Genomic DNA, 22,298 nt, shown 5'->3' with positions numbered 1-22,298 from the left:
AGCCTGATGCAGGGCTTGAACCCACGAACCATGAGATCATGACCTGAGCCGAAGCCGGACGCTTAACTGACAGAGCCACCCAGGCGCCCCTGTTTGCCAAATTCTAATTCTTATCTTGACTTGATCATAAGACCAAGTGAGCTAGAGCAGGCACTACACACTGGATTTTCTGTAATTCCCAGCCTATCAGGTATAAAGCTAACATGGACCATGTGAAAATCATAATAACATTAGTTGAATTAAACAGTTACTATTTACTATTGCCCTAGATCAAATCTCTATGTGTACCTGTGTTCTCAGTGTATAGTCGCTGCTGATCCTATGGGCAACTATAAAGTACTCTGTTTATCTTTGGCAGTAAGATTTTCCTTCCTAAAGCTCTTTTGACACTTGTCTTCTCTAGCATTTTCCTCTCTTTTGCCTTATCCCATCAAAAACTTAGGCCAGCAAAAATTTTAGTTTATTGTCAACCAAAGATAGTTGAAGGTATAGCATTGACCAATGGAGGTGAAGAGATCTTCAACCTCTGACAAGAGAATTGTGGCTCTCAAAAAGCAGGTATGAAAATGTTTCGGATAAGAGACATAGATTCTTGAAGGTGCCCTGTTGGCCTCTGGTCTTCTTCTGTGAGAAGTGTATGTATTATGTAGTGATAGGAAAATCAGAGGTTTTGAGACCTCTGAATCTGGACATAAATTTTTCTAATACTTGCTAGATGTATGATTATCCTTAATGATGGGGACTTCTATTTCAAGCAATGTGAGCTTTGGTGGTCCATCAGTAAAATACGAAGGACAGTCATCTTCCCATCTGTGACCAGAAAATAAATGAGAGCAGTGTACTATATTCAGTGACACCTGTCCATGGTTTTAACTCTCATCAACAGAGACTCTGAAAACAGTTTTAGATTAAGTTGCCCTCGCTCAGTAAAGCATATACTCTGCATCTTGTATGATTCTTTATGATTTATGAAAGTGTTCTGGTGATGGTGGAATGAGACTCATCGCATAGATGTTAAGTAGTCTTCAAAAGTAGACATTGATGAACAAGCCATACAGCATGTTAACCACATAAATGGGGATTCCAGAATAGGCTTGTCTTTGTGTTGTACAGTTGCCACCAGTGCTGACAACAGCACAACAGCTGTTATAACTTAGCTAGGACCCATCTCCCCAAGCTCTATTATTTCTTGGCTGGGGTTTCCCAAGGATACTTCCTGGACCATAGTGATGGCCCTGACACTTGTTTATAATGTAGATTCCAATGTTTTCCTGGAGAATCTGATTTATTATTTTTTAAAATTTTTTCTTAATGTTCTATTTATTTTTGATAGAGACAGAGCATGAGAGGGGGAGGGGCAGAGAGAGAAGGAGACACAGAACCGAAAGCAGGCTCCAGGCTCTGAGCTAGCTGTCAGCCCAGAGCCTGGCACGGGGCTCAAACCCATGAACATGAGATCTGACCTGAGCCTAAGTCAGAGGCTTAACCGACGGAGCCACCCAGGCGCCCCTGGAGAATCTGATTTAATATGATTTGGAGAGTCCAGAAATATGCACTTGTAATCAGTGTTCCAGGTGACTCTTGAAATCAAGAAAATTTGAGAAATGATGCCCCAGAGATAGTGTTGTTGCATGGGAAGAGCTCGGGGCAGCCTGGAGTCCTAGACCAGCTGGTGAGCGCATCATGGAGAGAGCTTCTGTTGGCTCAGGTCGGGATGGAAATTCCTGAGGTCTGGAGACTGCTGAGTGTGGTAATCAATTTGCTATAGGCTTTGGACATTCAAACATGGAATCACAGAAATAGAGCTGAGATGATATTAGCAAACATGTTCTCATGGTTCCCAAGCCAAGGAGCTTATAACAACATACATTTCCTAGCTTACACTCCAGAAGTTCTGATTCTCTAGCTCTAAGGTGAAGGAACTATTGACACAGTCCGAATAAGTCATTTTGCAGATAAGAAAACTGACATACAGAGAGACATAAGTACCTTACCGGGAGCCACACAGCAAGTTAATGGTCAAACCTAGATTGATATACATTTTTTCTGACTCCTCCTGAAGTATTCTGCATTTATCTGGATGACAGAACTGATTGTGATTTATACACAAAGCTTTGCCCAAAGATTTGGAGATAAGATTTCTGAAATAGGATCCTGTTCTTAAGGAGCTCCCAGGATAGTGGGAGAACACAGTACATGAAATAACTATTATAGTGTGGTGTGGATAACTTATGAAGAAGGAGTTACTAAGGCCCTGCTGTTGGCCAGACCCTATTCCTAAAGAGAGCATGTAGGCTGCAAAAGACAGACTCAGTTCCCGCCGGCATGGAGTTTTGATTCTGGTTGAGGAAGAACATTGTTTCTGGTTTATTTATGTTGAGACAGAGAAAGAGAGAGAGCATGCAAGAGCAGGGAAGAGGCAGACAGAGAGGGAGAGACAGAAAATCCCAAGCAGGCTCTGTGCTGTCAGCCCAGAGTCCAACATGGACTCAAAAGCTGAACCATGAGAGGATGACCTAAGCCAAAATCAAGAGTTGGACAGTTAATCCACTGAGCCACCCAGTGCCCTGGGAAAGAAGTTTTTAAAACAACATATTTTAAGACAGTAACACGAACTAAAACAAATATAAAATGAGTAATAAGAGGTGATTGCTGGCTAGTACAGTGGTGAGGAGGGAGGGATGGGCTTATTATGCCAATGGCCAGAGAAGGTGTCTCTCTGGAGAAGAAATGCAAGATGAGACATGAGAAAGCCAAATGAAGTCCCATATGGTTTCTGTAAATGGTGGCTGGGATCAATTCTTTGTCTTCTGTACGGTGAGGCTGGTGAAGTCTGTAGCATCGAAATGGCATACTCAAGTTTGCTTTTTAGGAAGATGTCTCTAGAAGTTGGAGATGGAGAGATTATTCTATGAGGCAAAGGAATGAAAGGTGAAGGGGAGGCCACATCTTAAAATGCAGTTGCTGATCTTGCCTTTTTCCTTGACCACAGTCTTTATAAGAAGAGCCAACAGTTGTCACCAATGGAGATCAACAAGGGAGTGACTCTAGTCCTCGTGCCTGGCTCTCTTCAAGGTGCTCTGCCATCTCATGAAGCCTCTTGCCCCCTGAGCATGCTCTCCTCTCAGCAGGTCAGTGACCAGGTGGAAACATCCTGTACTCTGTTCCCACCTGGGCAAACTGATCTGGATGGACTTTCCTACTATGCATGGCTATGTGCCTCCGGTCCAAGCCTGATCTCTCCATGGTTTTAGGGATTCTACCTCTTCCTAATTCCTCACTCTGACTTCTACTTAACCTGCTACCCTACACACTCATTCCCCTCACTGCTGAATGGAGTATAAGCTCTGCCCTTGTCCATAAGTGCTCAAACACTCCCTCTGGCTGCTCTGCACAGAACAGTCTATGGACTGCACGTCCTCGCCCACACATTCTTCCTACTACTTCCTTTTTTTCGTCTTGCTCTCTGTCAACTCCCCCCCTGGTCCCTACACAAACTGATTAGATCTACTGGAGCCAAACCCAGAGGGCACTTCCCAGTTCATTTTGTGCCTACTCTGTAACTTCTGACACTAACATCCCGTCTTCCCTGCAGACTTTCTCTGTGCTTCGTATCAGGATGGTCTCTATATTCTGTTTCTTCTCTTCCTTTTGGGTTTATCCTTTTCACTTCATCTTTAGCCTTTATCCTCCCTTTCCAGGCTGGTGTTCTTTAGGGACGTTTGTCTTCTTTTTCCTGGCAGCTTACAGATGTTCCTGGCTTGCATGTTTCCCTATGCTGCTGATCCCTAGAAACATTTTCTAAAAAGTTATTTATTTTGAGGGGCAGATGGGCAGAAAGAGAGAATTCCAAGCAGGTTCCACACAGTCAGTGCAGAGCCTGATGCTAAGCTTGAACTCATGAACCATGAAATCTTGACCTGAGTCAAGGTGGGATGCTTAGCCACTTAGCCACCCAGGTGCCCCACAGAAGTATTTCTGAATCCCACCCAGCTGCCTTTGCAATGCTCCAACCGGATCCCCAAAGATACCTCAAGCTCACTATTTCAGTTAAGAGAACATTAATTATTAATAAAAACTTATAGATATTAAAACTACTTTCTCCTCTTGCATCTGAAGATGTTGGAGATTTGGCATGTGTGTGTGCATGTGGGTGTGTATGTGTATGTGTTAGAAACTGGTTGGAAATGAAGAATTTTATAAGATGAGGAAAGCCAAGCATTTATTTATGAGAAAAGGTGGGAATACCTATAATGAAAGGTCCTGGGAATGTTGGGCAGTGGAGGCAGGAAGGGCAGCAAGGCAGCAAAGTCAGGGAGGGGTGAGGAGAGGGACTTGTTTGGCTGGTTAGATGTCAAAAGAGAAAAATTGATTTTGTCAGCTTCCTAAAGAACATGGATATTGTGGGGAGACTTTTAAAGGGCCAAGTGACATTTCATGTAACCTTTTTTCTCTTCTCTTTCTCCCTCCATCTTTCCCTCCTTCCTTCCTTCCTTCCTCCTTCCTCTTTCCTTCCTTCCTCCTTCTTTCTTCCTTCTTTCATTCTTTCCTTCCTTCTGTCCTTCCCTCCTTTCTCTCTTTTTCTTTCTCTGTTCCTTCCATTATTCCTTCCCCTCCCTTTTTTCCTTCCTTCCTTCCTTCCTTCCTTTCTTTCTTTCTTTCTTTCTTTCTTTCTTTCTTTCTTTCTTTCTTTCTTTCTTTCTTTCCTTCTTTCCTTCCTTCCTTCCTTCCTTCCTTCTTTCTTTCTTTCTTTCTTTCTTTCTTTCTTTCTTTCTTTTCTTTCTTTCTTTCTCTTTCTTTTCTTTTATTTTCTTTTCCCTTTTTCTTTTCTGTCATCACTGTATTTGTTTCTGTAATGCATTCTCCTGTGTTGCTTATTTGCATGTTTATGTTGACAAAGACACTCTTCTCTTTCATTTTTAACTGTATATTTATTTGAGAGAGAGAGAGAGAGAGAGAGAGAGAGAGAGAGAGAGAGAGAAAGAGAGAGAGAGAGAGAGAAGGAGACAAAGAATCTAAAGCAGCCTCTGTGCTGTCAGCACAGAGCCCGACTTGGGACTCGAACCCGCACATGAACCATGAGATTATGACCTGAGCTAAGTTGGATGCTTAACTGACTAAGCTATATGGGCATCCTGATAAAGACTCTCTCCTTGACCAAACTTTAGTCAGGTTCCTCTGAGTCTTCTCCAGAAAGCTTCCACCGTGGTTCCAGTCATATGTTTGGTCTGCCCAGCCCAGTCTTAGCAAGGCATCCTGCTAAATCATCTTCCTACACTTGATATCTGATCAAGGCCCTCTTCTCCCACCCTTGATATCTAAGCCCCTGACTCACCTGGAGCAAGAACTCTGTTAGATCAGTTTAGTAAGGATCTCTCTGCCCTTGATGTCTTCTTAGCAACTTTCCATCCTCTGACCCTCTCACCTTGCTATAAATTCTTCTTTGTCCTTCCTGTATTCTGAGTTGAACTTGATTTCTCTCCCTTATTGCAGTAGTTTTGAATAAAAGTATTTCTTACTGTTTCAATAAGTGTCAGAATAATTTCTTATTTAACATCGTTCTCACAAAAAACTTGTTCAAATGATGTGAAATAAATGTGTCAAAGTAATTTTAAAAATAAAGCAATGAATTCAAAATGAAAAAAATGTTTTTCACGTTGACAGAGTCTTGAGGACAGGGACTTTACTGTTTATTTTGTACACTCCTCCCAACTTTAAAGAGCCTAAGACAGTATGGGAGTGTTTAAGGGGGGATTCTGAGACAAAGTCTGGGGAAGTCTTCTTATACCTACCACCCCAGGAGCAACACACAGAGTAATCCAGAGTAATTTTTATATTAGTAATAATAGTTCAGGATTCTAAAAGGACAGATGCAACAGTCACATAACAAAATTACTTTTATTTTCTGCTCAAAGCAACATTAAACAATAATCAAATATTACACACTATTCTGGTCTGAATGTGCTCTTCTCCACATTCATATGTTGATATTTTAACTTTGAAAGATGATGCCGCTAATAATGAGTATTAGGAGGCAGGACTTTTGGAAGGTGCTTAGGTCACAAAGATGGAGCCTTCATAAATAGGATTTGTGTTTTATAAAAGAGACTCCAGAGAGATCGCTCTCACCTTTTACCACCTGAGGGCACAGTGTAAAGGCACTATGAACAGGTCGAGGGTCTTCAGGAGAATACAGCTATGCTGGTGACTCGATCTGGGACTTCCCAGCCCTCAGAACTGTGAGCGAGAAATTCCCATTGTTTATAAGCCACCCACTGTGTGGTATTCTGTCACAGCAGCCACTGGACTAAGACACCCACCCAGTATCCTTTTATCTCATCTCTTATAACTCTTTAGAAAGTTGCAGTGGCCACGCTATCAACAAAGGAGACAAAAGTGCTATGAACACAGGGCAGGGCTCTCATTCTCTGGAGATGACCTTCTCATTCACCTTTTCTATCTGAGGATTATTTTGTTCCCCATCCCACGTTCACTTTAAGTATTTTTATGTTTAGTACGTTTTTTTACTTTTAAGTTAATTGTTTAATATAATTTGTTGTCAAGTTAGCTAACATACAGTGTATGCAGTGTGCTCTTGGCTTCTGGAGTACATTCCCATGATGCCTCACTTACATACAACACCCAGGGCTCATTCCACCCAGTGCTTTCCTCAATGCCCATTACCTTTCTCCATCCCCTCAACCCCCCGCCTTCAGCTTTTAAAATTTCTTTTTAATGTTTATTTATTTGAGAGAGAGAGAGAGAGAGAGAGAGAGAGAGAGAGACAGCACGAGTGGGGGAGGGGTAGAGAGAGGGAGAAACAGATTCTGAAATAGGCTCCAGGCTCTGAGCTGTTGGCACAAAGCCCAATGCAGGGCTTGAACTCACAAGCTGTGAAATTATGACCTGAGCCAAAGTCAGACACTTAACTGACTGAGCCACCCAGGTGCCCTAATGCCCACTTTCACTTTAAAGAGCCTAAGACAGTATGGGGATGTTTTAGGGCAAATTTTCAGGCAAAGTTCAGGAGAATATTTCCTTATTCTAACAACCCCAAGGAGTAATGCACAGAGTAAGACAGTAGTATTGCTATCCAGTGACAACTTTTCCTTTCTTATTTGGAGAGAAGAGAGTCTATTCCTTAAGAGTTATTACAACTACTATTTTTATTTTTAAAAATAAAACAAGCCTGTGGATATTCTCAAAGTTTATACATATGAGCTATAGCACAGGCTTTCTAGCTGTGGAGAACCTGACAGTTTCAATCAATTTGGACCCCCTTTTCTGGAAAAGATTCACTTAACTTTTTCCAAAATACTCATGGAAATTTGCATGCTAGGTGATAACAGAAGAAGAAGGGGGGAGGAGAAGTAGGAGGAGGAGGAGGAAGAAAAGGAGGACGGGGAAAGGAAAGGGGGAGGGGAAGAAGGAGAATTCCATGAAGAAATGGCACAAAAAGAACCCATGGTATGGTGCAGAGTTCCAAGTGGTTGCCATGAGTTTGAGATGCTGGTCTGCTTCCTTTAGATGTACAAGAAATGACACATTCGAGACTGCCCCACATTATTGTGGGCATGGGAAGGCTTACTTGGGTAGGGCCTGCCCTTTCAAAGCTTCCTGTGTGACTTGCGTTTTGATCACTGGTTCTGATTTCTCCATTTCTCATTTCTTGACTTACAGAAATGAAGAGGATTCTCAGGGAAGAGCTCTGAAACACAATGTACCACAGCCTGGCAAGGGGACAAACTCATTCAAGTGATGACAGCACCCAGGGAGAATGATGCTTTATTGGGGCTGGATATTTCTCTGGCTTGTCACAGGAGAGAGAACTAAAGGACTGAACATTTCAGGTAGGGATTTCACTTTTCATGTTAACACGGTGAGTCTTGTGGTCAAAGTATAAAGTGACAGATTCTCTGATATATCAGTGGCTTGACCTGTTAATACAGAGCATTTCCTTCTTACTGTTAAGATGGGTGAGAAATTACTGGGGTGAACAGCTTTCAGCTGATACCAAGCATCAGTGAGGAACCCAGGTACGGTAGCTGGGTGTTCAGTGGGAGCAGCTGAAGAGGAATGAGGGGCGGTTCAGCCCTCTTTAACAGGAAACTGCTATGGCTAGTGGCCAGCTCAAATCCATGAAGAAGGAGTTAGAACATGAACTTCTAAATGGAGATAGTGAAGAAGACAGACATACAAGAGAGCTTAATCCCTTGTTAAATCCAGCACTGCTTCTGTAAGTTAGAGTTTGATCTTTTCCTCCTCCAGTTTTGTTGAGATATAAGTGATATATATAGCACTGCATACATTTAAGATATATAGCAAAATAACTTCACTTATATTGTGAAATGATTACCACAGCAAGTTTAGTTAACATCCATGATCTCATATAGCTACCAAAAAAGAAAAATACATTTCCTTGTTTTTTAGTTGTAATGAAAACTCGCAAATCCATTTCTTCTTCTTCTTCTTCTTCTTCTTCTTCTTCTTCTTCTTCTTCGTCTTCGTCTTCGTCTTCGTCTTCGTCTTCGTCTTCATCTTCTTCATCTTCTTTGTCTTCTCCTTCTTCATCTTCTTCTTCTTTGAGCATGTGAGTGGGGGAAAGGGAGAAAGAAGAGAGAAAGAGAGGAGAAAGAGAGAGAATACCAACCTGGTTCCATACTCAGCATGGAACCCGACATGGGGTTCAATCCCACAACCTGGGATCATGACCTGAGCTGAATTCAAGAGTTGGACACTTGGGATACCTGGTGGCTCATTCAGTTGGGCTTCTGACTTTGGCTCAGGTCATGATTTCACTGTTTGTGAGTTTGAGCCCTGCATTGGGCTCTGTGATGACAGCTCAGAGCCTGGAGCCTGCTTCAGATTCTGTGTCTCCCTCTCTCTCTACCCCTCTCTTGCTCATTCTCTGTCTCTCTCTCTCTCAAAAATAAAATAAAACATTAAAAAAAAGTTGGACACTTAACTGACTGAGCCACCCAGAAACCCCTCAGAATCTGTTTTCTTAAAAACTTTCAGATATGTCATACAGAATTGTTAACTATAGTCACTGTGTTTATTCTCCAGTACATTCCCACCACTCATGTATCTTATAACTAGAAGTTTGTACCTTCTGGCCACCTCATCTAATTCCCCCACTCCTCACACCAGCCCCAGTTAACCACAAATCTGATCTCTTTTTTTATGAGCTTGGTTTTGTTTTATTTTGTTTTTGTTTTTAGTCTCCATGTATAGGTTACATCATATGGTATTTGTCTGTCTGTCTGTCTTATTTCACTTAGCATAATGTCTTCAAGCTCCATCCATGTTGTTACAAATGGCAGAATTTCCTTAATATTTATGGCTGAATGATATTCTGTTGTGTAAATGTGTGTGCATAACTTCTGTATCCATTCATTTTATAAACATTTAGGTTGTTTCCATATCTTGATGATCATGAATAATATTGCTGTGAACACAGGAGTACAGAATATCTCAACATAGCATTTTCATTTCCTTCAGATATATTACCAGAAATGAAATTTCTGAGTCATATTGTTGTTCTGTTTTTTACTTTTTGAGGAACCCCCATATTGTTTTCCACAGTGGGGGTACCAATTTATAATCCCAACAGTGCACAGGGTTCCATTTTCTCTGTCTCCTCGCCAGAATTTCTTATCTCTTGCCTTTTTGTTGATAAGTCATTCTACCAGGTGTGAGATGATATTTCATTGTGATAGTGATTGTTGTGTCAAGTCCATTCTCCTGAGAATTAGTGACATTGAACACCCTTTCATGTACCTGTTGGCCAATTGTATACGTTCTTTGGAAAATACTTATTCAGATTCATTGCCCATTTTTAAGTGGCCTATTTGGATTCTTATTGTTTGTTTGCTTTTGTTGGTTTTGCTTTTGAGCTGTATGCACTCTTTATGTATTTTTGATGTTAATCAGATATATGTATATATTATTAGATATATGGTTTGCAAATATTCTTTCTTCTTTCATAGGTTGTCTTTTCACTTCATTGATCATTTCTTTTGCTGTGCAGAAGCTTTTTGTTCTCGTTTATTTTTGAGAGAGAAAGAGAGAGTGAGTAAGCAAGGGAGGGACAGAGAAAGAGAGGGAGACACAGAATCTGAAGCAGTCTCAGACTCTGAGCTGTCAGCACACAGCCCAACGTGGGGCTTGAACTCACAAACCGTGAGATCATGACCTGAGCCAAAGTCGGACACTCAACTGACTGACTCACCCAGGTGCCTGACCCAGAGGCTTTTTAGTTTGATATAGTTCTACTTGTTTATTTTTTCTTCTGTTGCATGTGCTTTAGATGTCATATCCAAAAAAATCATTGCCAAGGGAGAATTTCATCTTCTAACGCATCTCTTATGCTTTGTTCCTTGTTGTTTCCAGATTGCATCACCAAAAACCTTCTTTGGGAGTACTCTTCAGGGAGTGAGAAGTTTGTCTTATTTTGTGACTTACCAGAGTCACAGAAATCCCATTCTTACCACAGAAGTCAACTCTCACCAACCCAAGGCTCTGAAAACTTGCCCTGTGGTAGTAGTAAGGATCTATCTGATGTCCAGTGGTACCTACAACCTCAAAATGGAGATCCATTAAGGGAAATAACTAACAACTCTCATCACATCATCCAGGACAAGAGCATCCTACACTTTATGACCACAGGAATGCATAATGCTGGGTCATATATCTGTAGACCCAGGATTAGGTATGTCCCAAATGCATTGTTAGAAGAAAACATTCCCAAATCTTATAGTACCTGGACATAACCTCTGTGTTCACATGACCATGTTAACTCTCCTAGGAGCCCTGATGGTGAGGCCTGTTGTGTCAAGACCATCTTAGAAGTTAAGCCTAAGACCAGTGTATCATGTATACCAAATAACTTTATATCACATGAGCAGCAACTTCTTTTTGGTAGCATTGCCTATATTAATTGCCCCAGCTTCAACTGCCAAAGTGATGCCCAAAGTTCAGAGGTGACCTGGTACAAGGTAAGAATGACTGCTCCAAAGCCAATGTGAGAATGTAGTTTCTATGGTAACATCTCCATAGGTACTTTATAGAAATGTGGGTTTGAGAACCTGAGGTACAGAGCTTTGTGAATACTGACCTTGTGCCTACAGAGAAGGCCCAAGTCTCTAAAGTGGTTTTTCTCTTAGGTAGCCCCAGAGTCTTATATTATAATTACGAGAACCATCTTTTTGATCAGTGCCAGCAAAATCAGTGTATTACCCATGAGGTGAAACAAACGTATGACCATCTGCTAACACAGAAGGCCAAGTGAGTCCATTTGTACTGTCTTTGGAAAGCAATGGGCATTCCTGGGGGGAATGGAGACCCCAACAAGTGAGTCCTGTAGGGTATCTGAATGGAATAGGACACTGGAATACTTTCCAAAGAAAGCATATCTGGGAGGGCAGTTACAGCAAACACAGGTGGCCCAGGTAACAGGCGTCTTGTGCAGGTGAGATGGGGGTGAGGGTGGGGGGCGCAGTGTGAAGAGGAAGAGAAAGGAGGGGAAGGAAGAGGCGAGTTACCTAATCATCTTGATTATGAACCACATGTGAGTAAGCTTCATAACAAAAACACTTCACATTATCATTACGTCTTACAGTTTTTCCAAGTGCTAACAGATATATAAATGCTGCATAAGTGTCTCCTTCAACATAACCCTGTTGGTAGTTGACCTCTTGGTGGTAGAAACAAAGAACAGAATTTAAATTTTCTCCTATGCTTGCAATCTTTGCTGGAAGCCCAATACTTTGCCTTAAAAAATCATGCAGAGTTTTAAGTTTGACTTAAAATCTGTTAATACCAAAATTTAAGTTGCCAGTGATGAGTCAAGAAAGTGGTCCATGTTCACCTGGTGGCTCTATGCCCTCCAAGGCTCAGTAATCAGAGTCGTGGAGGTACAGGGACCATTGTGTGAGAAGACTATTCATCACCTGATTCTCCTGTGACTTAGTGACCATGGATAGACAGATGTTATCATGTCCACTGTAGAAATAAGTACCCAGTAGGGAAGAGTGATGTGCTGTACATCTCACATTTGTATTTTAAAATGACCATGAAAATATGCTGGCATCAGTATAATCCTCATTCAAGAAACACAGAAATTTCACAGTCTCTAAAATGAGATTAGCAAAGAGACCATGGCTCTGCTCATGATTTTCAGTTCTCTTCAGCATAAATCTTCCCTTGGTTCAAAAGTATTTGTGATCCAGGAAGACAGACCTGACTATGGCCAGGTGAGCCTGTTCCTAGGCCAGCAAAGCAGGCTTGCCCCCAGTTCATTCAGATGAAAATGCACTTAAATTTTCAGTGATAAATATCCCTGAAATGAAAGCTATTTTCACTTTCAGGTAAATACAAGCCACACAATAGTTGCCAGATTTCTGCATATATTGTACTTGTAATCTAAACCCTAAAAGGCTATGACATTCCCAGAAGGAAGCTTTATTTCCCTTCTCTGAGATCTTGACTCCAAATTTCAGGATGGTTAGTGGTGAATAAGCATCCACCCAAAAGAGGGAAACACTGGTGTTCATTATAATTGTACTTTCCGATGCAGATTTGGGTAAGTTATCATTCAAATAATGTTTCCTAATTGCACACATGTGTACACATGCATACATGCATATATGCACACACATACCTACACTGGTGTGCATGCACGCACGCACGCACACACACACACATCCATGCATGCAGTAACCTGAAAAGTTGCAGGCCTCACAGAAGGAGTGTATCACTAGAAGTGGCGACACTAGGCAGCAAATAATATGAAATGCTCCTTTTCTTCATGCTAAGCCCCAGGTACTCAGGTGGTGGGTGGATCACACCTAAGCCATCTCAGAACGAATGACAGATGCTAAACACTGGCTGAGCAGAGGAAAATATGGCATTATTGAATTCAGATGAAACTCCTGATCAGGGATGTGCCTGCTAGATGTATAGAATATCCAATGGGGTGGAGACTCTGGGGGCTTTCAAGACATTTTTAATAGATACATCAAAAAGTTTAGGCTTGGTGATTCTTCATTGAAATATTAAGTGACCAAGAAGTCAGAATTAGAGTGAATTATCTGTTATTTATTCAAAGAACATTTCCTCTGTATTTTGCTAATTTCTAAAAATGCAATAAAAATAGCCTACCCAGACTTTATCTTAATTAAATGATGATGACGTTTAACAGGAGGGCATTTTATGTTCTCCAGCTAAGGAAATCTGTGATGTGGGTGAAATTATAACAGGGCAGTGGGAGAGGTCCTTCTGCAATGGCATCGAGATACAGGTGTTGTCAGGGACACCACTGGGGCCTCTTGTCAGTTAGTCTTGTGCCCTGAGTAACCTTTCCATTGGTAGTTTAAGACAATCTCACTCATATGCCACATTCACCGGCCACAATGATGACGTGTTTGCTTCATCATCTTTGAGCGGGCTGTTTCATGGAATGTGTGCACCCAGACCTGCCACTTCTTCCCATTTCCTTTGGCCTAGTTTTCTCATAGTCACTAGAACCTTCTGGCAGTCTGTGAACCCAGTGACACAGAGAACTGGTGAGTATTTGAGACTGGCTGACCTGAAGATCAATGTGACTCCAAGTAGGAAAGAAGGAAAGCTCATTTCGATTTGAGTTTTGAAAAGTATTGGCCCATTTTGTTGTTCGCGCTCTGGTATTTCAGAATGCTTAAAACCCTGCACAACTTCCTCACATCTGGTTAGTGCTATAACCCACATGTTGCCCAACCAATAGTGAAAACAGAGAAACTACATTCTTCCTCATTTTGAACAGTGTATCAACGTGGTCTAGATTGCATTAGGCTGGGGACAGCTCCATTGTGTGGTTGATTCATTCTTAGTTGGCAGGTAGGGTTTTTTCGTGTTGTTTTGTTTTTTTCAGAAGAACTAGGATCACACCAATTCAATTTTGTGCTGAGTAGAATTTGCAACTCATCGGCATGATTTCACATTTATGCCTGTTAAGTTCTAATTTGTTGGGTTTAGCTCATCATTCTACATATCAAAAGAGTGGAATTCTGAGTTTGAAATCCACCATACTGGCCATCACTCCCAGATCTGCATGATTTGTAGACAAGATGCAGGTATGATAGGTCTTAGCTGAAATACTGAACAGACTGGTCCTGAACAGCCAGTCAACTCAGCTGTTGACTCTAGCATGATCCTTATAGTTTATATGGTCCCTTAATCTACAACTTTGGAGGTATTGCTGCTTAATTAACTAAAAAAAACCACCTAGATGTTGACTCATTCAGCTCATGTGATACATTTTACTTAACAAAGACATCATCAAAGTATTTTCCAAATGAGTCACTACCATGAAGACAGCACATCTACTATAGTCCTGTGTTCCTTTGAGCCTCTGATCTATTCATTTGAGCATGGAAGGAAATGACAAGACAACGTACAATGGCTTGAATGTTGGTAGTGAGTGCATGCTGGCTGATATTAACCAGCTTTTCCTTTTTAAGGGCTCCTAAGGCACCTGTTCAAATAATCCATTCAAGACTTTGGCTAGAGATTAATGTGTAGCTCATCAGTCAATACTTTTCATAATGTATCCTTTTCCAATTAAGAGAGAAGCTCTACTACACAATTTATGTCTGAGTAGAATGTTGTTAATTGATGACTGTGAAGCTACAGGAATAGGCAGATGGGTAACAGTAAACAGAAACATGAGGGGACCAGTCTGTGAATGGTGAGTGGCTCACCATGGTGGGAGCAGAGAGTTACAGAGAGATGTAGTTAAGGTTAGAGCTGGAAACAGAGGCTGTAGGTAGGATATGTGGTATGGTTATTGGGGGTCCCTGTTGGTATGATTGAACTTCATAAGTGTGAATCCTGATCGAGGGAACTAGCAGTGGAAACAGAAATAAGGTGGTGGATGCTGATGATATTTTTGGAATTGAAAACAAGCTTAAATATTTAGGTGGATGTAAAAGAGCTGACTCATATTTTAGGTCTTTCTGGCTCAGATATATTCACAGCATTTAGGAAGTTGACAACCTAGAAGTAAATTCAATGAGTGGTGAGAAGAGGTCACATACACAGACTCATTATCTAGGCATAATGAGTCATTAAAACAGGCATGAAAACGTCAAGTCCATCAGGGAGGGTAGGGCTCAAGATGTCCACGCTGAGAGTCCTCCCAGACTAGGTAGTGAAAGCTCCAGTAAGATCTCTACTATGTCTGTCACCCAATTCCAAGGAGCACCATATGCATTGTACTCCCTGGGGTGGCTGCACTGCCCAGTAGTATTAGAGTTTGGTGATATTAAAGGGTAATATTACAATAGTAGTTCTACTAGAATACATTTCCTTTGTTTTTCTGGCTTAACACATACCTTTAAACGTCTGTTTTCATGTGATCATCTTTTCTGCATGCCTCAGTTCTGTCTAGAACTTACTGACTCTATTCATACAGGTTCACACTAGATGTTCCTCCTTCCATATTTTGTTCAAGACTGTTTCACAGCTGAGCAAAACAGCCCTATTAGCACCTCTCTTTTCTACTGGAATCATTTGTATCTTCTTACCAGAACAGGCTTCCCATCATTCTTGACACACATTGCCTCTCCCTTATCTGTTTTCTTTAAAGTTTCCTTTTAGTTCCATTTTATTAAGTCTTTTTTTTTAAAGTTTACTTATTTATTTTGAGAGAGAGAAAGAGTACAAGTGGGGGAGGGGAGGAGAGGGAGGGAGAGAGAGAGAATCCCAAGCATGTTCCACACTGACATCACAGAGCCCAACGCACATACCATGAGATCATGACCTGAGCTGAAATCAAGAATCAGACCCTTAACTGACTGAGCCACCCATGTGCCCCATTTATTAAGTCTTAATGATAGATATGAAACCATACTTTTCTTTTTATGAAAAAAAATTAGGTCAACTTTGTTTTGACCCACCCTCCCTGTGGCTTAGCTGGGGACTTGGTCATGACTCTGCATACTCTCCCAATCACTTTGTCATGTGATTCATGACATACACCCCACTCCAATTTCTGCTCTTTGTATGTGTGTTGTCTAGGGTATTAGCTCTGAACTTTACCCCATGCTCTGACCCTTCCTTTAAAGGGGCCCTTAACCCCTGAGACCAGCCAATTGATATCTAACCTTGTCTGTCCCACTTCTTTGCTTTTATTTCCTGTAGCGTGCAGCTGCCTCTTTATGATCAGTTCTGACTGCTCCCCACCCCCACCCCATGATCTTCCTGTCAATCTACTGGAAGTCCCTTCTTAGGCTACAGGAACCACACCAGAGACTTGGAGTGGGGAAACTGCTCGTACGGGTCAGCAGGTGAAGTGGAAGGGAAATTCCTCGATGAGAACATGAAACTCAGAGTCAGAGAAATTCAGATGGGTCCTCAGCCCTCTAACTTGCCCGCTCTGTGAGATGGAGCCACACACAGACCTCAGAGCTCAGTTGTTTCCTCACAAAGCCCATGCAACACAAGTCAGAAAGTCCTTTGAATGAGTCACATGAGATAATACATGAAAAAGAATTTCCTAATCTGTATAGATACTAGGTACTTACTATTTTATTATTTTATTGTGTATCTTTGTTTTTGACTGGAGGTACACTCCAGGTGCTGTTTATTGGAGATTGGAAGGCCATGGGCTACATGGAGGTTGGGGGCTACAGAATTATTGACACAGTGATACTCAACCATCCAACAAATATTTCTTGAGCCCCTACTATGTCCTAGCCCCTACTGATGCAGAGGTGATCACATGACTCTTATGCTTCAAAATGTTTCAATTATACATATTTTATTCACTCATCATTTACAAAGAGCTTACTATCCCTGGCCGCTTGCCATATACTAAAGTCACAAAAACCAAATCCATCTACATGAATCAGCCTCTTCACCTTAGCCCTATTTCCTGTATAAATTCTGTTTCAAATATTTCTAAGAAAGTACTTACCTTAATGGAGTGATTTCTTCATATTCCTCAAGGCTCTGATTAGCCTGGAGGGAGCATCCTTGCAGGGATGAGCCTAGAAAAGGTCGCCAAGTGCATGGCACTCTGGATTATTGCTTGAGGCGCCTGCCTTCTTAGACTGAGCGCTCTCTGCAAGGAGTGATCCATGTTTATTCCTGCCAATGTGTGCAGGAGCAGTTATGTGTCTTAGCACAAAGGCTGGTCTCCACAGCTATGAAGAAGGAGGTAACTATACACATCTTTACGATCAGAGGGCTATGCGCAATCTTGGAGGTCTGGGAGCATGAGGGGACTGGCTCTGCTCAGGGATTGCCTGATCACCCTCTTCTCGCCATGACAGTCATCTTCTGAGTTGGAGTTAAAGACTGAGCTGCAGCTTATCCAGGGGGAGAGAGTGGTGGGGGAGATGTACAAACGTGTGGATGATGAAGGAATACGGTTATTTAGGGAATGGAGAGGCAGTAGCAGGAAACGAGATGAGGAAGGAACAGCAAATTCAGCTAGGGGAGGACTTCAGACCTTAGAGGAGCATCCCTGAAGGATAGGCTAAATAAGAAAGAGGAATGTTCTTTTTTAAAAAATTTTTTAAATGTTTTATTTATTTTTGAGACAGAGAGAGACAGAGCATGAACAGGGAGGGTTAGAGAGAGAGGGAGACACAGAATCGGAAGCAGCTCCAGGCTTTGAGCTGTCAGCACAGAGCCCTACTCAGGGCTCGAACCCACGAACCGGGAGATCATGACCTGAGCCGAAGTTGGAGGCTTAACCAACTGAGCCACCCAGGCGCCCTGAGAAATGTTCTTAATTGCATTTCAGTTCTCACTTGACTTTGGGTCCAGCATTGTTCATTGTGTCTCACTCACCAATCATTCTTTGTCATGTCTCTCTACACCTGTTTAGTTATTTACTTAATGCTTTTAATTTAAACTTCACCTCTAAAAAATAAATTTTACCTCTTTTTAGAGTAAAATTTACTTATTTATTATTTTCTTTGAGAGAGAGAGAGAGAGGGTGCAAGTGAGAGAGGGACAGAGAAAGAAAGAGAAGCGGGGCTCCCCCAAAGTGCGGCTCATACTCACCCAGAGTGCGGCTCGAGCTCACCCAATGTGGGACTCGAACCCATGAACTGTGGGATCATAACTTGAGCCAAAGTCAGGTGCTTAACCAACTGAGCCATCCAGGTGCCCCAAGAGTGAAATTTATTTAAAGAAGAAACTTTATATCAGCCCCAGACACACACACCAAAAAACAAAAACAACAACAAAAAAACTATGTCAATTTCCATAAGCACAAATATACATATTTTCAAAAAATCATTGAGGTGTCAGTTATTTAGAATACTATGAATTTTCTAGAATAGTCTCACTGGCCTGAATCTTGTGATGGGAAATATTAGGCTAAATAACTCTTGGCAGATTAGTCAGATTTGATGCCTTAATCTTAAACGATAATGTAATTGTATTTGAAGATGCCTCTTCTTAACAAATAAGACTCTTACAAATACAGTTTTTGAACAGAAGTCTTTCAAAGCTTGGGTGATGCTCTTATTTAGGAAGTTTTTTTCATAGATTTGACTAATATTATTAACAATTCTCTGGTTAAAGAAAGTTATTCATTTTTTTGTCCCTTGGATTAGAATGGAAAACTACTCTCTGAAGAAAGGGGCAGCTCAATCCTAGTGGATGACGTTTATGACCACAACAAGGGCATATATGTATGTGATTACACTGCTTCAGATAACACAAGTTCATGGACAGTCAGAGCTGTTGTTCATGTGACGACCATTGGTAAGTGAGATTTTCATTTCGAGATTTGGGATTTGAGCCCTGATTACCCAATGAAAATTATCTTCCTTCAGTTTAATAATGGTTTCCTTTTTGGGAGAAAATAATGATACACCGGTAGTCATGTGAAGCCTTAAATGTGGGAAAACATTAATTTCCCCATAAAACTAGATTTCATCCTTCAAGGAAGGCCTCATTCTGGATCATACTCATCTTGTCACAAGTAGGGTTTTCCATGTATTGATCAATCTCTGCTAAGTTTTTGTAATAAGTTAAAAAGTGATGTTAAATATTTCACATTTAGTAATAAGTAGCATCATGAACCTATCGGCTTTAATACATGTTAATGTGTTTCTGCACACTTAAAATCTTGCTTTTTCTTTAAAGAAATGAAACATTGCAGAGACAGCTTGAGGCCTATGCTTTTATCCCTTCTTGCTCTTTCTCTTCCCAGCTGTAGTCCAATCTCGAACCCTCTATTCTTTCCATTTATGTCATTATGCTTTTCTACAAAAGCATATATCCATTAATATAATAGAATATTGGGGGAATCTGGGTGACTCTTTCAGTTAAGTGTCTGCCTCTTGCTTTTGGCTCAGGTCATGATCTTGTGGTTTCATGGATTCAAGCCCTGCATTGGGCTCTGTGCTGACAGCATGGAGGCTGCTTGGGATTCTCTCTCTCCCTCTCTCTATGCCTCTCCCCTACTCATGCTGTCTCTGTCTCTCTCACATAAATAAATAAACTTAAAAAATGGAATAGTTTTATATTATAAAGTGTGTTTTGTGTTAAAAACACATGATACTATTTTAAGGTGTCATTTTGACAGTTTATACCCCCCTTAGGAAAGAACAGATTCCCATTATTACCAAATAATGTTTGAGTTTTTTACAGACTTTTTGATTGGTGTCAAGAGGGATCTCTCTCTCCTTATTTTTAACATCCCAATTTATAGTTCCCTCAAGTTTAATGAAGTTTAATATCTTGTTACATATTTGGTGGTCTGTTGGATTTATTCCTTCATGCTCTATTTTTGACCCAGACTTCCCATTGAGTCATGCTTACTAGATTGATAAGTACCCACATGAATAAATTACCTGATATAATTAATTTAAACATGGCTCTTGTCAAAACACAACACAGTCAGTCATCCATGCTTTGTTTTAAAGAGCTACAGAATGGTTGACTTAGCTCTTAGTAAATATATTAATTATTTTTACCTCCTCTTCTTTTAGTGTAGGATACAAATTACATTAAGCACCCTGAGGCTAAGTTAACCACTTCTGCCTATTTCCTGGATTTCAGCAGTGGACATTGACATTAGACTGTTCCTTGGAGGAGAAGTTAGAATACACAGACCCCACTTGTGCCACTAGCCGCCTCCAAGGGATGTGTGATTGCCTTTTTCTCAGACATGACGACTCAGCCCACCAAATTTTCAGGGGCAGAGTCTGCTTTTCTTTCTTGCCCAAGGGATACCCTGTAAGATCTGTGGCATCTCTTTCAACCAAGCCTTCTCTGTCATCATTCCTGTCTTCCTCACTCACTCATTCACTTTTTCACATATTCATTTTCACACAAATATCTGAGGAATATCTAATATGTATCAGGCATTGGGCTTGGTGCTAAGGCTGTAAGAGTGAATACCTGGACACATCCTCTGTGGTCACTCAGAACGTCCCACTTTGTGGGGCACACAGATGTCACCATACAGCGTGATGAGTGGGGAGGAAGGGAAGCAGTGGGGCATTCGAGAGGCCCACCAACCCAAACCTGGACACACCACACTCAAGCAAGAACTGAGGGGTGAGGACAAACTAGCCCAATGAAGGTGGGAAAGATGCCATTCCAGGCAGAGGGAACAGCATCATCAATGTTTGGGAGATGAAAGAGCATAGTCCAGGAAGAAAGAAGATATTCAAGAAGATATTGAGAGTAAACATCTGAAAGCAAGGCTGATGTCACACTGTTCTAGTGGGTTTGAACTTTGAGGAACAATGAGGAGTTATTAAGGATTCTAAGCAGGAGACTGTCACGAACAGATTTGCATTTGAGATAGATCACTTCATCTGCTGTGTAAACGATGGATGTGGGGAGAACAAAAATGGAGAGAGCAGTTGTTGGTGGTGGCCTGAATGAGGAGCCGCAGTGGGAATGGACAGATGTGGACAGACTCAGAGAATATGGAGGGGGTACATTTGAAAGGAATCGGTAGTTGGGAGTGAGGAAGAGGAAACAGGAAGGATCCAGGATGAGAGATTACGTTGGACAACTAGGTGGACTTTCTGTTGGACGCTGATGGAGGATGGCCGTGCACAGCATACACAAGAACAGACACAGGGTGGAGACGGGGAGCAGCAGGTTTAATGCACATTCTTAAAAGGTATCTCTGATTTCCCATCACACAGACTCAGCAAAGGTGATGAGGAATGGCTTTGTTTGTGCATCCACAGAACTTGATGATGGGTTTGATGTGTGACGAGGGAAATCAAGGATGTTTTTGTTTTCTGACCTAGATAAGCTCATAAATGGTGACACCATTTCATGAAACAGAAAAGGCTGAAAAAAAAAAGAGAGTCTAAGGAAGAAATCAAATATTATGTCTGAAAGGACTTTCAGTGATCCAGATCACAATGACAAGGAGGAATGTGGACAAACAAGTCCGGAGATGATAGGGCCAAAAGTGTAAATGGGAGGGCGGTCAACATGCTATCTAAAGCAAAAAGACTGAATGAGGTCATCTAGTGAGTGAGTACAGACAGAAGAAGGCTGGAACCAAGGCCTGGAGCATTGCAACATTTGCAGAGTCTGGGGGAAGGGAAGGGATCCCCAAAGTGGGTGGCCCAGTGGTGTGAGAACAGAAGGAAATTGTCCCAGGGCACAGTGACTAAAGTATCTCCAGGCAGAGGGAGTGGGTCTTTGCCTCAGGAATGAGGTCTGAGAACTCGTCACTGGGTTTGGGAAGATGGAGATAATTATTGACGTAAATTGGTGAGTACCAGTAGAAGAGTGGGACTGAGAGCTGTAAAGGAAGTGAAATTGATGATGTAGAAGAGAGATCATTTCAAGGTTCAAGACCTTTAGTGGGAAGAGGTCTAGAGAATGAAAAGCACCACCCAGGGAGAGTAGACAGAACAAAAGACCACTAGCAGATTAGGAGGGAGAGAATTGATGTTCACGAGAAGCACAGAGAAAGAGGATCCCCCAAACACACAGGGGGGTGAGCACAGAGGCAGAAGGTAAACAGGTAAGTAGGGAAGCAGAGAACGAAAAACAAGAGGATTCTAAGAGGCCATGCCCAACAGTGACCAGCGCTGCTGAGAACTAAAGCAGAAGAGAAGCTCGGTTGTGACAGTGGATTTAGGTGCAAGGACGTCACTGGGAACTTTAGCCAAAGCAGTTTCTGTGGAGTGATGGGGGCAGGAATTGGAACCTATGGGAAGTGAGAGAATGGAAAAGATGAGCGCATATCACTCCTTCAGGAATTTGGTTTGGAAGAAAGGAGCATGAGTGTGGCAGGGACGTAAGGTGCAAGGAATCTT

At 41.6% G+C, this 22,298-nt stretch overlaps 1 protein-coding gene across 5 annotated transcripts in view; it reads left to right on the top strand.

The window, feature by feature from the left end:
* Nucleotides 1–22,298, top strand: part of IL18RAP (interleukin 18 receptor accessory protein) — a 33,479-nt gene that overhangs the window by 789 nt on the left and 10,392 nt on the right. For 2 of the 5 annotated variants that reach the window (XM_029937102.1, XM_029937103.1), the window contains exons 3-7: nt 2,993–3,131; nt 7,681–7,850; nt 10,393–10,711; nt 10,808–10,997; nt 18,609–18,759. In XM_029937102.1, coding sequence (XP_029792962.1) covers nt 7,778–7,850; nt 10,393–10,711; nt 10,808–10,997; nt 18,609–18,759 — 733 coding nt within the window. In that variant the 5' untranslated portion in view covers nt 2,993–3,131; nt 7,681–7,777. Of the gene's footprint in view, nt 1–2,992; nt 3,132–7,567; nt 7,593–7,680; nt 7,851–10,392; nt 10,712–10,807; nt 10,998–18,608; nt 18,760–22,298 lie in introns of those variants that run through there. The other 3 variants (XM_029937104.1, XM_029937106.1, XM_029937105.1) reach the window with 3 other exon arrangements.

This window comes from Suricata suricatta, chromosome 4 (assembly GCF_006229205.1).
Source record: "Suricata suricatta isolate VVHF042 chromosome 4, meerkat_22Aug2017_6uvM2_HiC, whole genome shotgun sequence".
Classification (NCBI taxonomy): domain Eukaryota; kingdom Metazoa; phylum Chordata; class Mammalia; order Carnivora; family Herpestidae; genus Suricata; species Suricata suricatta.
Note: the sequence above shows the minus strand (reverse complement) of the source record. Positions and strands in the feature narration are given on the sequence as shown.